This window comes from Neovison vison, chromosome 8, assembly GCF_020171115.1.
Source record: "Neovison vison isolate M4711 chromosome 8, ASM_NN_V1, whole genome shotgun sequence".
Classification (NCBI taxonomy): domain Eukaryota; kingdom Metazoa; phylum Chordata; class Mammalia; order Carnivora; family Mustelidae; genus Neogale; species Neogale vison.
Window position 1 is genome coordinate 42736782 of NC_058098.1, and position 14356 is coordinate 42751137.

At 47.2% G+C, this 14356-nt stretch overlaps 1 protein-coding gene across 1 annotated transcript; it reads left to right on the forward strand.

Moving 5' to 3' along the window:
* Nucleotides 1-6132: 6132 nt before the first annotated feature.
* On the forward strand, nucleotides 6133-14064 carry BANF2 (BANF family member 2). The gene is made up of 2 exons (XM_044262395.1): nucleotides 6133-6258; nucleotides 13918-14064. The coding sequence occupies exons 1-2, from the start codon at nucleotides 6133-6135 to the stop codon at nucleotides 14062-14064; spliced, it is 273 nt and encodes a 90-aa protein (XP_044118330.1).
* The last annotated feature ends 292 nt before the right edge of the window (nucleotides 14065-14356 follow it).

Sequence of the window (14356 nt, forward strand, 5' to 3'; positions counted from 1 at the left end):
AAGAATTGAAAGCAGGATCTTGAGATATTTGCACACCTGTGTTTATAATAGCCTTACTCACAATAACCAAAAGGTAGAAGCAAGCCAAGTGTCCACTAATGGACAAATGAATGGAGGAGATGTGACATATACATGCAGCGGAATATTATTCATTCTTAAAAAGGAAGAGGATTCTGACCCATGATACAACATGGTTGAAGGTTGAAGACATTAGGCCAAGTGAAGGAAGCCAGTCACAAAAAGACAAACACTTACGATTCTACGTAAATGAGGAATCTGCAGTAGTCAAATTCATAGAGACAGAAAATAGAGCGGTGGTTGCCAGGGGCTAGGGGGAGAGGAGGGTGGAGAGTTGCTATTTAATGACTTCAGAGTTTCAGTTTTGCTAGATAAAGAGTTCTGGAGGTTAGTTGCACAACAATGTGAATATACTTAACACTACCTAATTGGACACTTAAGAATGGTTAAGACAGTAAATTTCAGGCTGTGTATATTTTGCCACCATTAAATATAAACTATAAAAAGAAAAAGTGGCATCATGCAATGCCTTGCTACTCCAAGTGTGATCTCTGGGCCCCAGCGTGGGCATCTTCTTAGGAGCTGGTTAGGAATGCAGCAGCTTGGGCCCATCCAGGTCATCGACATCAGAACCCACATTTTTAAACAAGACCCTCCCCGCCACCCAGGTGGTCCGTGTGCACATTAAACTTTGAGAAGTGCTTGTTGTGATGGAATGAACATTTGACCAGGTTGAAAGACATGGTGGACTTGGTCATTAGCTACACAGCATCCACCTCGTCTCCCGACATCCTCCAGAACCTGGCATTCTCTGAGCGGCCATATGTCCAGTGGGCTGACCTCATGCACATCCCCACGTAGACCAGTCCCCTGGCCAGTGACTGGTTTCTGCGTGGGCATGTGGCCTGGTTTTGGCCAATGCAACAAAGGCAAGTTCTACTGGTGAGGTTCTGGGGACACCCGAGAAGAAACAGCCTGTCCTCCCTTTGGAAGTTTTCAGGTCTGGATGGGACCTGAGCAAATTCTGTTTACATTTTGGGACCTTGGACGCAGCAAGCCTGGTCCTTGACATGCTGACAGACACACACACAGACACTGATGGACAAGACCCTGGCATCTACCTCACCAGTGGATTTCTGATTATGTGAGATTAGAAAAGTATTTTTTTTTAAACCACCTGAGTCAGGTTTTCTGTTCCTTTTAGCTGAGGGGTTTCTCAACCTTGAACCTATCGACATTTGGGGCAGGGTAATTCTTTGTTGTAGGAGGGTTGTTGTGTGCATTATAGGACGTTAGGCAACAGTCCTGACCTCTATCCCTTCAATGTCAATAGCACTCCCCCCTCCCTCAGTTTTGACAACCTTAAGTGTCTCCAGACAGATTGCCAAATGTCTGTGGAGTTTGGAGTGGGGAGGTACAATTTGCCCCCAGCTGAGAACCACTGCCACAGAAAAAGGCATCCTAATGAATGTGAAGGCCTCTATTCAGGGTATCTTCAGGAGGGTAAAAATTGCTGCTGTCTGTGCTCCAGAGTGTTCGAAGGATCAGAGCGAGATCAGGTGTGTGAGAAAAGCAAATACACACAAGGTGTTGCTAATCGTTACCTGTCTTTGATGCTGCTGCTGCTGCATTGATAGCAATGTTGGAGTTTCCATTTATTCTTTTAATGGGCAGAAATGTTTAACTTAACAGATGGCCAACGTGGATAGCAAATGGAATTTTCCCCCCAGCAAAGCCGGTGAACCCAGGACACTCTGGGGTTCTTCCTCCTTCTCAGAGACCCTGATCTCCTCTAGCCTAGCCCTGAACTGGACCCCCAATCCTGACTCCTCGTCCCAGGAGGTGATGGGGGCTACAGAGCTCACCCATTAGCATGTTTTCACAGATTAAGAGAGATCTTCATGGGCACCTGGGTGGCTCAGTGGGTTAAGCCGCTGCCTTCGGCTCAGGTCATGATCTCAGGGTCCTGGGATCGAGTCCCGCATCGGGCTTCTCTGCTCAGCAGGGAGCCTGCTTCCTCCTCTCTCTCTCTCTGCCTGCCTCTCTGCCTACTTGTGATCTCTCTCTCTGTCAAATAAATAAATAAAATCTTAAAAAAAAAAGAGAGAGATCTTCATATTTAGCTGCTGGAGAGATGGATGCCCCTCCCCCACAAGAGTATCTTCACAGCTCACACATCTGTGTATTTGAGACCTGCCGTACTGGGGTCCCTGAACAACCGATCATGCCTTACGCTCCCTTTCCTCAAACCGGCTGACACATCAAGGTCTCTTTCCTCAGATGCCCCCTGGCTCCTACCATCAGTGCCTTCAGATTGATCACTTCTTCCCTAAGTGTCACAAAATGTCCCCGGGGGCAGGAAGGCTTATGAGGGGAGCCAGACTTTAGGTGTGGAGATTTGGGAGTGTGGGAGCAGTGAGGGGACCAGCACTGGAGGCATTTGAAAGCAATGGATGGATCAGTCACATAAGTCTTGGGAGTGCTTGCTCTGTGCCAGCTGGGGCGGGGCTGGGGAGCAAAGGGTGTTGTTACGATGAGGCTGTGGTCCTCATGACCTACTGGGGCATAGGTGGTTGCTCTCCTGGCCTTGTCCTGTATCGTGGTTTGGGGTAACTACCCCCATACCAGGGCAACTACTGCAACTTTGTGCTCCATTCCCACCCCTGCAGCCGACGTGTTCCGTAGGTCACTGACTTGCCTTCTGATCCAGAGCTAGGACATATATCAGGGCTTGGCATATGAAAATCTGTGCTGGAGATGGCATTCATTGACAGCTTCTAGGAAAAAATGGTTTTCCTTTGAGGGAGGGGGGTCGTGCCTTGCAAAAGTGATGCCGGGTCCAGCTACAGCCCGGTTATTACCACGAAGGAGTCAAGCTGAGGACTGAGCCTGTTTATAAAGGAAGGCTGAGCCAAGAGAGTTGCAGGGAACTCAAGCTGGAGCCTTGATCAAGCATGTGAGCCACCTCTGGACTTCTTGGTGGTGGTTGTTAATAAGACCTCCTTACTGCATAAGCCAGTTTGAACTGGACTTTTCTCTTCCTTGAATTACAAACTGTCCAGTCTGACCCAGAGTTTGCTACCAAGAAGGGGATGCTAGAATTAGCAAACCTCAAATATGGTTCAACTGAGGAGAAGTATTCACATGGAGAACAGCAAAATGTCCTTACTAGGAAGACGCTGATCCCAGGCTAGCAAAATAGCTGCTTCTCCCCATTTTACCCTGGGATACAGACCCTATGTGTAGAGAGATAGGACATTTGGAGAGATTTGGTGGGAAATACTCAGGATGTTGGGTGCCTCCATCAGTCTTTGTTAAGGTCCTAGGAGACTCAGGGCATCTGGGTGGCTTAGTGGGCTAAGTATCATCCTTCAGCTCAGGTCTTGATCCCAGAATCCTGGGATTGAGCTCCGCATGGGGCTCCCTGCTCAGCGGGGAGCTTTCTGCTTTCTTCTCCCTCTCCCTCTGCCCCTCCACCCCACTTATGTTCTCTCTCAAATAAAATAAATAAATAAATAAAATATTTTTTTTTAAAAAAAGGCCCTGGGAGACTCAAATTTAGGAGGCGGGTAGCCCATTTGAAAACGGGGAGGAATAAAAACACAGCTTGCTGAGAGAGGGCCTTTCTGCCTGTGGCCTGCGGTCCGAAGTGACTAGACTTTGATGAGCAAGCCCCGCTGGGTCAAAAAAGCTGATGTAACTGGCTAAAGTTAGAACACAGGCAGCAATTCAGGTGGTTCAGCAAGAGAAAAGATCAGGGCTCTGGAAAAACAGTGTCCCCAGGTCTCTATGGAGCATCTTGTCTTAGGTACCTCAAGCCTGGTGAAGGGGGCAGCTCACTCACTGTGGATATAGCTGGAGGGGCAGGAAGACAATGTGGGGTACCTTCACATCAGAGGTGAAAGAAGATGCCACTAATCTGTGGAGCAGGGCAGTGGGCAAGGCACAGAGCCCTGTTGCTTAAGGATTCTGACCTGAGACCAACTACCAGCTCACAGACTTGAATGGAAGAGATCCAGTAGATCCTTAAGAATGCTGACTTGCCAAAGAAAGGGACCAAGCAATGTCTGAAATTACCCATCCCACAGGGCAACCCTTGAACTTGTATCCACCAGAAAATCTGTCGTTAAAGCAATGACTCTCCTTGAAAGACACATGCCCACTAAGATGCTGGCTAGGCAATGGACAGGGCAGCTACACACAAACACAGAGCAGGGGACCAAAATCTTGGCTGACTGAGGGACTTGTTTTACTACCATGGTAAGGAATCCCCAATATTTCCTCAAGACTGCATGTACCATTGGCCTGAATGTGTTTCCCATGGACCTCTTCTCCTAATGGAGAATTCCCCTTCTGGAAATCCTTATTGCAGATGTACTGGGTTCCCCCCCCTACCCTACTGACTATATTGATGGTGGTGAAATTCAGAATTTAGTTCATAGTTTACCATCCTATGAGTTGCTACTTCCAGACATGATGGAGAGTATGATGCATCTTCCAGAAAATATGAACTTGAACCCAAGTCCAGTAAGGGATGAGTCATAGGGCTTCACCCACTGGGGGAGGAGGTGAGTCTACAGTAGCCAAGTGTGGGTATTTCTGATGATTATGTAGCATAAGAAAGGTGTACAGATGTTGGATTACCAAAAGGGTAGACAATAGGAGGATGATAACAGTCACTGTTTAACACTCATCTCCCCTCCTCCACATAATAATCCCAATTTTGTTCTGTAACTACGCTTGACCTCACAGCTTGTATGGTTTAAAGAAAGCTAACTCCCCTCCCAGATCCAGGACCAGAGTGTACCGCCAACACTAAATTCACACTGTTGACCCCATGCAGACCTTCAGGACTGGATGGGGCTCTGCTTGGAGTGCCTCGGAGACAACGTTCTCTCTCTTTCCTTCTTCTTCTGGGGTAGGGTGTTGGGGAATATAAGTCTCTAAGCAACCATTTCACTACCATGAGGGGAACTAATTGTGACCGAAGCCAACACTAGGAAGAAAAGTTGAAAGAATCAGAGATAGTGGAGCTGTGGCCCAGATTGTACCATACCCATCCTTACCCTTGGGCTTTGGAGATATATAAGGTCTTCTTTGATGTTTGATCCAGTTGAAGCATTTTCTGTTATGTGTCACTAAACAACCATTACAGAGTGTGATAAATGCTAAAATAAAAATATGAAAAAGAGGGTGCCTGGGTGGCTCAGATGGTTAAGCCTCTGTCTTCACTCAGGTCATGATCCTAGGGTCCTGGGATCGAGTTCTGCGATGGGATCCCTGCACAGTGGGGAGCCTGCTTCTCCCTCTGCCTCTCTCTCTATCTCTCATGAATAAATAAATAAAATCTTTTTAAAAGTATGAGAAGTAGTAAAGAGAGGAGGTAGGTTAATTAGCAAAGAGGAACAATTATTTCTTTTTTTTTCTTTAAGACCACTTTATTGAGATATCTTAGACTTAGAGAAATTGTTTATATTAAGGTGTACAGTTTGATTGACATAGAGACACCGAAAAGAGCACCATGATCAAGCTCAACAACTTATCCATTAGTTCTACATAGGTATTCTTTTTCTTATGTGCATGTGGGAAGATGTACTTTAAATCTGCCCTCTTAGAAATTTTGAAGCATGTGATACATTATTGTTAACTATTATTATGGAGGTGTATATTAGATGTTCAGAATGTATTCATTCCATGTAACTAACCTTTGTACCTTTTGACCAACATATCGTCATTTCTCCAACCACAATTCTGCTCTCAAGAAGCAATGTTCCTTTAAGCATGGAGGATGGGAAGAGCAGCAGAGATAAACCCATCTCAGTTCTTAGCATTAAATGCACCTCTTTGGTGGAATTAACTGGACTCATCCCGGGCCATGATTGTACATTTCTCAGCCCATCCAGGTGGGAATGGATGTGTTGAGGACTTTAGGGCAAGGATGTGTTGAGGACTTTAGGCCACTGACATCCCTAAGTCCCCAATACATACTGGGTGGTGGAAGGAAGCCTTCCATCTGTTGTCCCCATCCCTCAGCAGGGCAGTCCCCCAGCGTCCTCTCTCACTGTGAGCAGCCAGCCACCTCCTAACCCTGTTCTCCCACTGCTGTTACAGAAGATGGATCACATGTCTCCCAGGCTGAGAGCCTTCCTCTCTGAACCCATTGGAGAAAAGGATGTTGCCTGGGTGGACGGGATCAGCCGTGAGCTTGCAATCAATTTGGTCACCAAAGGTTTCAACAAGGTAATTCATTTTTTTCTTTTTGCCCCAGCTTTGCTCTCCAGCCTCCCTTCCCCTAGCACTGCCAGATGGTAGCCACAGCTATGTGTCCCTGCAAGGGGCCGTCACAGAGCAAAGCCGCCACTTGGCAGAGCGCCACTTGCTTCAACACTACCGACCCCTCATGCTTGGACAGCCCTGAGGGCCAGTAGATGATGAGCAAATTGAATGGCTTTGGCTCAGAGCAGCTGGGCTGGGCTTGATTCCCTTGGTGTTCAAACACTCAGAGGTCAACAGAAGCGAGCCAGCCGCCCGAGTCTGGGGCTGAGCTGTCCGGATGGATGATTTGCATACACTTCCTACCTCCAGGAAGAGGCTCATGGGGTTCTCACCTGCCCCACCAGGGCATCAGCTTGGCAATGGCAGGTGGACTAACCGCAGACTGAGGTCTACACCAGAGTAAGAGGATGTCAATTGTTCTAAGACGTCACTCACAGCCCAAGAATGGCCTCAGGGATATCCAGTGGAATCCGAACATTCTTTTCTATGTAGTTATTTGTTTTTTTAATGGTGCTCTTAAAGCTGATGGAACTTTAGGAGAGAATGAAGAACCCAAGAGTTCCCAAGGAGAGTGAGCACACACACAGGCGGATGGGAATTCACGCGGAGCATTGCACGCTTGGTCGAGAGATCTCGCCCACAGCTCCTGTTGCTCCTCTCCGGTTTTGTTCTTTTTTTTTTTTAAATTCCCTCTGGCCCTCTGGTTTCTAATGTCAGTCTATACTATGGTGCGGGGAGATGCTGCAGAAATGCCTGACGAGGCTGGGAACTGCTGCCCGCACGGCTGACGATCAGGAAGGTGTGCACCTACCCCATGCCCAGCTGTTTCCAGGGGGCCTCTGAACTACTGGGCCTCTAGTTGTCTGATTGAACCACTGCTTAATACCAGTTTTGGAACATTCTGAATATCACCCCAATCCACGGGCCCATTAATATCCACTGGGTGGTTTTGCCGGAAAGCTGGAGCTCCATGGCTGAGGTAGATTGGATTCTTTCCTCTCAGATAAAGGAGCTGGGACCCTTCCCAAGCAGGTAGTGAAGTAAGCAAGGCTGGTTAGGGAAGGCATTTTAAATTAACAATTCCTTTTTTGAAGGACCTGAGTTCTCTTTTTCTTTTCTATTGTGGTGGAATGCACCAACATTGATATGAAGGGTCCGGTTCAGTGCAGTTTTACATACACACACACACACACACACACACACACACACACACATTTTTTAATGTATATGTATATATTTGTATAAGTATGTATATATATATAATATATATGTATATGAACGCATGGAGGCACCCCCAGATTCAGTGATTGGATACCTCCAGAATGCCTGATGATCCCCTTGTGTCTCTCCCCCACCAGTGCCATCCCCCAGTCTCAGAGATACCCCATTGTTCTGGCTTCTTCTGCTTTGATTTAATGTTGGTTTTTGTTTTGTTTTTTGGTTTTTGCTTTTGTTCAGCCAGACTCAGCCTCTTAGAAATATTTTTGTTCATACGCAGTGAATTTCATGAATTTCACCTTTTTTAGGACACAGTTCTGCAAGGTTTGACAAATGGATATGGTCATGAACCCACTACCACAATCGAGACACGGAGCAATCCCAACACTTCAGAATGTTCCTTTGTGCCTTCTGTGCCCTTCATAGTCCCCACCCTCAACCCCTGACAACCACTGATTTGTTTTCTATCCCTAGAGTTTTGTCTTTTCCAGCCTCACTGTGTTTAAAATGAGGATTATTGGTGGGGGGGGGCAATAGGCATAGTTAAGATAAAGGAATGAATGAATAATGGGTAAATTTCAGGCATCCCAGAACTTACCACCCAGAGTCAGAGCTGTAGAGAAGAGGAAACTGTTTGCCTGTGCATGGCCAGGCCCCTCTCACGTTCATGACCTGCTGGTGAGCAAGGTGACCAGCACACCACCTCCAGGCCTTACTCATTCCTAGGGTCGCTAATTTCAAGCACTCACTTAGGGGATTTCACCTTTCTCCTTTGCTTTGAGCCCCTGACACACCTGCGAATGAGATTAGGCGTTCCTTATCTCCACTTCACAAAGGAGAAACAACTCCTCAGAGTTAGTGTCTTGATCAAAGCACCAAGTGAGGACAAGAATGGCGGTAGATTGCGTGTTCACAAACCACACAGGAAGACCTGGGTCCTGGTGGTTACCACGGCAGGGGGGGCGTACCCTGGGATTCAGTGGTAAGACTCTGTTTGGGCTGGAGCCTGGCTGAACCTGTGAAAGGATCCAGGAGACCCGATGTGGCTTCTACAAAGAAGCCACTTGAACAAAGCACTTGAACAAGTGCTTTGGGGTGAGAACTGGTCAGTGCATAGGGCCAGCAGGAAGAGCCTCCAGGACAGACAGATCCTGCAGGGAAAGGGTCTCAGATTTAGCATATAAAAATGCAGGTGCTTTTATATTTTTTTAGACTTTTATTTTAGAGCAGTTTTAGCTTCACAGCAAAATGAAGCTGAAGATGCAGAGATTTCTCATGTACCCCCTTGTCTCCCACCAACATGAACATCCTCTCTCATGAGCCATACCCCTACCAGAGTAGTACATCTATCACCATCAAAGAACTTACATTGGCACATCGTAATCAGCCAGGGTCCGTAGCTTATATTAGGGTTCACTCACAGAGTTTCTGTGGGTTTGGACAAATGTGTGATGACATATATGCCCCATTTTAGTAAGCTGTTTCACTGGCCTAGAATCCTCTGAGCTCCTGGATTTTTATACTCTGCGTGCAGGAGACCTTAGAGAGGGACAGCTTTCTGGGTCTCCTGCTATCTATCCTCCATCTTTGTGGGCCTCTGCTGAGGTCCAGTTGTCCCCTCCCCCAGCTTTGTTATGACTTTGAAAACTATTGTTTCTTCTGTGGATTCACCCAAGTCTCTTCCGGACCTTGACAGTCAAAAATTTGGCTGCATTCTGTCTGAGGGATTTAGTGCCTGCCCTGCTCCCAGGCAGTCAGCCTTGGCAGATCTAGATCTCTGAGAATCTAGATCTCTGCTGTCTGCTACGGTGGCCAGTGGCCATTGGTACCTGCGGAACACCTGTCTGAATAGAGATGTATTATACATATAAAGTACACACTGTGATTTCAAAGATTTAAGATTTTAAAATACCCCCTCCCAAGGCAAAGTTGTAATTTTGTTGTTGTTGTTGATTACATGTTGAAATTTTATTTTTAAAAATGTGGGAGAAAATAAAGCATATTATCAGAACGAATTTCACCTGCTTCATTGCCCCCCCCTTTTCCTGTGGCTCCTGGAAAACTAAAAATTATATATATGTGGCTGGCTCATATTAAAGTGTTGATCTAGACTTAACAGCAGAAGGGCCTCAAGAGACAACGGAATGATCTGGAAGGGAAAATACGTTGGTGCACAAGGCGTTCAAGAGGCTTTCCATGGCCTGGCTCTAGCTCTGTCTTATATTCCGCTCCCCAACCCACTCCACACCCAAGCCAGACAGTCCATGAATCACAAACACAGATGGGACCTCCTGGCTGCAGGACCTCCTCTCTTGAAATGGACATTCACTCCCTCCAGGACTCCATTCGCAATGAACCTTCTCCAGGAAGAAAGCCTTCCTTCCGCATGCCCACCCCAGCCTAACAAGGTTGTGCTACTGAACACTGAGTATTCAATAGGACCCCTTGCTGGGACATCTGTCCTGTTGACTATTCTTTCCACACACAACGCACACTCATTATGCTAGAGAGACACCGCTTGCCTTTGGGGCTCTCCCATGTCTCCTATGAAGCCCAGGATGGTTCTATGATCTTTGTGCTCCTCTTTTCCCCGTGAAAACCCTGCCCAGGGACGAGTGAATTTCTAGGCACTCAGTAATTCAGGGACTTTGAACAGTGCCCTATGGAGAGGGTGCATAACTGGGAGGAGAACCCTGAAGTCATCCTATCCAGAGAATCTGGTTTGGTTCAATGTTCTTTGAAGATGTTAGAAAGTTCTATCCTTAAGCCCGAATCTTCCTCCTGAAAGATAGTTGGAAGATCGGGGAGGGGTATGTGTTCTGGGTGCCCACCTGCTCCCTAAGGCTCTCCTAACAGCAGAATTGTGCATGATGTTTGTTGTATGTCAGGCTCTGTCCTCAGAAAATCCTATAAGGTATATATACTGTTTTACTGATGGGGAAACAGGCACAGAGTGGCCACATGACTTGCTCAAAGTCTCTCCGGGTGAAAGCAGTGATATTTGCATCTGGGCAGACAATGTCTAGGGGTGGTGGGGGTAGTCATGCAGAGACATCCCCCCCCAGCCCGATGTCTGGACCCTGCAAGGAGACAGTCATGCAACTTTTGGGTTACCCCACCTAGGATTGCCAGATGAAATCCAGGGTCCTCCTTCATTAAAGCTGAATTTTAGTTAGAAAATAATTTTTTAGTGTACATAAAGCCCAGGGAGACATGGAGAAGAAAGAGGCGGCAAGCCCTGCATCAGATCAAACATTTGCCCTAGAGACAAGGAGTTTTAAACCAGAAACGATTGAGAAATACTGGATTTTCAAGATTGTCCCTGGCTACCAGCGGTGGTGAAGGCTGAAGAGCCAGCATCCGGTTAGAAGAAAAGAGAGTCATTGATCCCACAACGAATTCTTGTGGCCACCTAAGTGCACTGACTCTAGGCCTGGAAGAGCTGGCAGCTGCAGGCGGACGTGTCGGAGAAGCCGGAGAGTCAACAATGGCTAAGACCATGGATGTGTTTGCAAAGGTCATGTGATGGACGGAAGGTATAACCCCTTGTGAAACCTGCAGGGTGTCAAGGAAACAAATGAGTGTCAGCTTTATTCCAATTAAAAAAACAGTGACCAAAAGAAAAGCAAAGAAAAAAAAAAGAAAAGAAAAGCCCAGGTGTCACAGTGAAGACAGAAAATTTTCACTGGCATGAACCAGGTCCAGCCACCTAACCCTACAGGAAGATACAAGGCCCCTTGGTCCCTCTACTGAGGGCTTCAAGATGGCCACAGCAGAGCATTAGGCCAAGGGGACCTCTTTCCAGGGTGGTGGGGTAGCCACGTCTACTCAACGTTTCCACATCTCTGCGTCACCCTCCCCGCAGCCAGATTTTTGTGAGCTTTGGTCCAAGAAGGGAGAGGTGGGGGTTTTCTCCTCCTTGGTGAGGGGCTTGCTTGCTGGAGCCAGAGGAGAAACAGAACAGGCTTTGGGCATGGGGACCATGACGATGGCCTCCCTTGGGAACAGGGTTGAAACAGACTAACTTTTCATCCCCACCACTGGAGGGTGGCAGCGTGAGTGGACGAGGGACAGTCAGGTGGCAACTTAGTTCCAGAGGGCCTTCTTCCTGTAGCGTTCTGGAAAATTTGCCTCTGGTCCTATATATCATGTTCCCTGGCTTCCTGGCTGCTGAGGCTGATGAGGGTGGAGAGGCTCTGATCACCCAACCAGCTGATGCCAGCAGCAGGGCCTCCGAGGCCAGATGCAGATGGTCAGGATGGGCAAGCATGGGGCTCAGGAAGACAGATCTCAACCTCTCAAATTCTCAGTGACCCTCATCTGGAAAATGGGACAGGGTTAAAACATGCCAGGGGTCTGGAGCCCGTCAAAGGCATTCAAGGGCCACTTACTATTATTATTATTACTATTACTTATCATCATCACTGATGTTTTTTCTCCCTGTACAGCCCCTTGTTCCTTGATCCTGTTATTCACGTCTGCAACCCTCACCCCCACACCTACTGGGGCACCTGGCTCAATTAACATTCAATAAATGTTCATTTTTTTTTCCAATGTTGAGTTAAAAAACATCTCCATAAAATCACCACGAAAATACGAGGATACTGATGATGTAAAATAAGATTGTTCTAAGCAACAATATGGCTTTTCTAGAAAGACGATTCAAAGAGCACTCGAAAGCGACCATGACAACCTGGATGTTTTATTTTAAATCTTTTCAACAACTGGACCATGACTAAAAATAAGAAACCCCAAGCTCCAACAGCTTGGATACATTTTACAACTGCAATTCAGCGTTTAATTTCTTTTTTTAAAAGAAAAATATGTTCCCTTTGGTTAAGATGAAGTTTGCTTTGTTTTATGTAACTGAAAGTAAACAGACAACAGCAGGTTTTCCTGGAGAAGGCCCAGTACGGCAGGCGAGGACACTGGTTCTCACTCCCTCCAGGCTGGAGAGCCCCCAAACCAGCCACGAGAGACGGGCATTTATGTGACCTTAAATCTCCAGGCTTCGCCATTTAGTGAGCAACTGGGTCAGTATGTGGCCATGTGGTCTTGGATGTCCTTTTCTCCAGGTAGCTCTTGCTCCTAGCCAGTAATCATGTGAAAGATTATCAAAAGACCAGTGAAAAGCTGAAGAGTAGTAGTTACAAAACGAGAGGATCCCGAAGAGCTATCAGTCCTGGTATACTTAGTATTACTTACGTTTTTTCACACACGCAGACTCTTCAGAAGGGAAGGATGGGCGAGGTTTATTACATGTTAGGTTCCATGCCCGTCCCACCGGCTGAGCATTCCAGGACAGTCTCCTTAGTTTCTCACATTGAATCCACGTCGTTCACTTTGCAAGGTGGGGCAGGGCACGTTGTGTGGCTTTAAAGCGATGCAGAAACTGAAACCTGGATTCTCGGGGTCCTCGCTTCAGCTTCAGGGAGTTGTCTGCGGTCACACAGCTGGTTTGCAAGAACAGACTGGTGTTAAGATGCCCTTCATCTACCAGTCCCACATGCAGCAGCTCTTGGTGGAAGGAGCTTTTATCCCTAAGGGGGCATGTGGCAGTGTCTGGAGGCGGTTATGACCGTCACCATTTGGGAGGCTGGCATCTAAAGGATAGAGATTGTGGATGTGGCTAAACTCGCTGCAATGCACAGGACAGTCCCCATCCCCACCCCAACAGCGCAAAATTATCCACGATGTCAACAGTGATGAGAGTTAGAAACTCTGCAAGGTTGACCCGAGAAAGCAATGGGGCGGGGAGCATCTCTGAGTCCTCTTCTTGTGTGCATGCGTGTGTGTGCATATGTGTGTGTGTGTGTTAAGAAGAAATACTAAGGGTGCTGGCTGGTTCAGTTGGTGTAGCATGCCACCCTTGATCTTGGGATTGTTAAGTCTGAGCTCCACGTTGGATGGAGAGATTACTTAAAATCTTAAAAAGAGAGAGATTGATTTAGAGAGAGAGAGAAATGTTAGATCAGGGATTAGAAGGGAGTATGCTAGGCTGTTGCTACTCAAAATGTTGTCCCTGGACCAGCACCAGCTGGGGACATGTTCAAAATGCTGACTTCCAGGCCCCTCCAGACTTCATGAGTCAGAACCTCCCTTTTAACAAGGTCCCACATGATTTATGCACTCATTAAAGTTGAGAAAGACAGGTTCTGGTTTACCCCAGGCGGGACACACTGCCTCCCAACCCCAACCCGAGAGATCTGCATTTCACTTGGCTTCCCATCTCACCAAGGTCCAGTCCCAGAATCCCCATCGCCCAGGTGCTGTCCTTGGCCCTCAAACCTGATCTGTACCCCTTCCTTCCATGTTCATGTGAGTCCTGGTGTGGGAGAAGAGCACTTCTGAGCAGGTTTATTATAACCTTCCCATTTTTCTCCCTGCCTCTCCCCGGCCCCACAGGCTTACATCCTCTTGGGACAGTTCCTTCTGATGCATAAGAACGAAGCAGAGTTCCAGAAGTGGCTTATCTGTTGCTGCGGCGCGACCGAGTGTGAGGCCCAGGAGAGTTCTCACTGTCTGAAGGAGTGGTGCTCCTGCTTCCTCTAGACACACACCTCCTTGCTCTGATGCCTGGGTAAATGGCGCACTCTGTACTGGCACCCAGGCTTGGGGTCATTATTTTTGTGTTTCACTGGAAGGTTATACGTTCATTATACAAAGTAGTTCACAAATATAAAAGAGGACAGGCAAAAGACAACGGGCCCCAAATTTCCAACCCGGAAACAACTGTCACTCACCTCCCATGCATGCCAAACATCTCAGGCATAAATTTATATAAAACAAACCTTTATTTTAACGTGGGGATTAAGTTTTAAGCCGGTGTATTGGTTCTATGTGT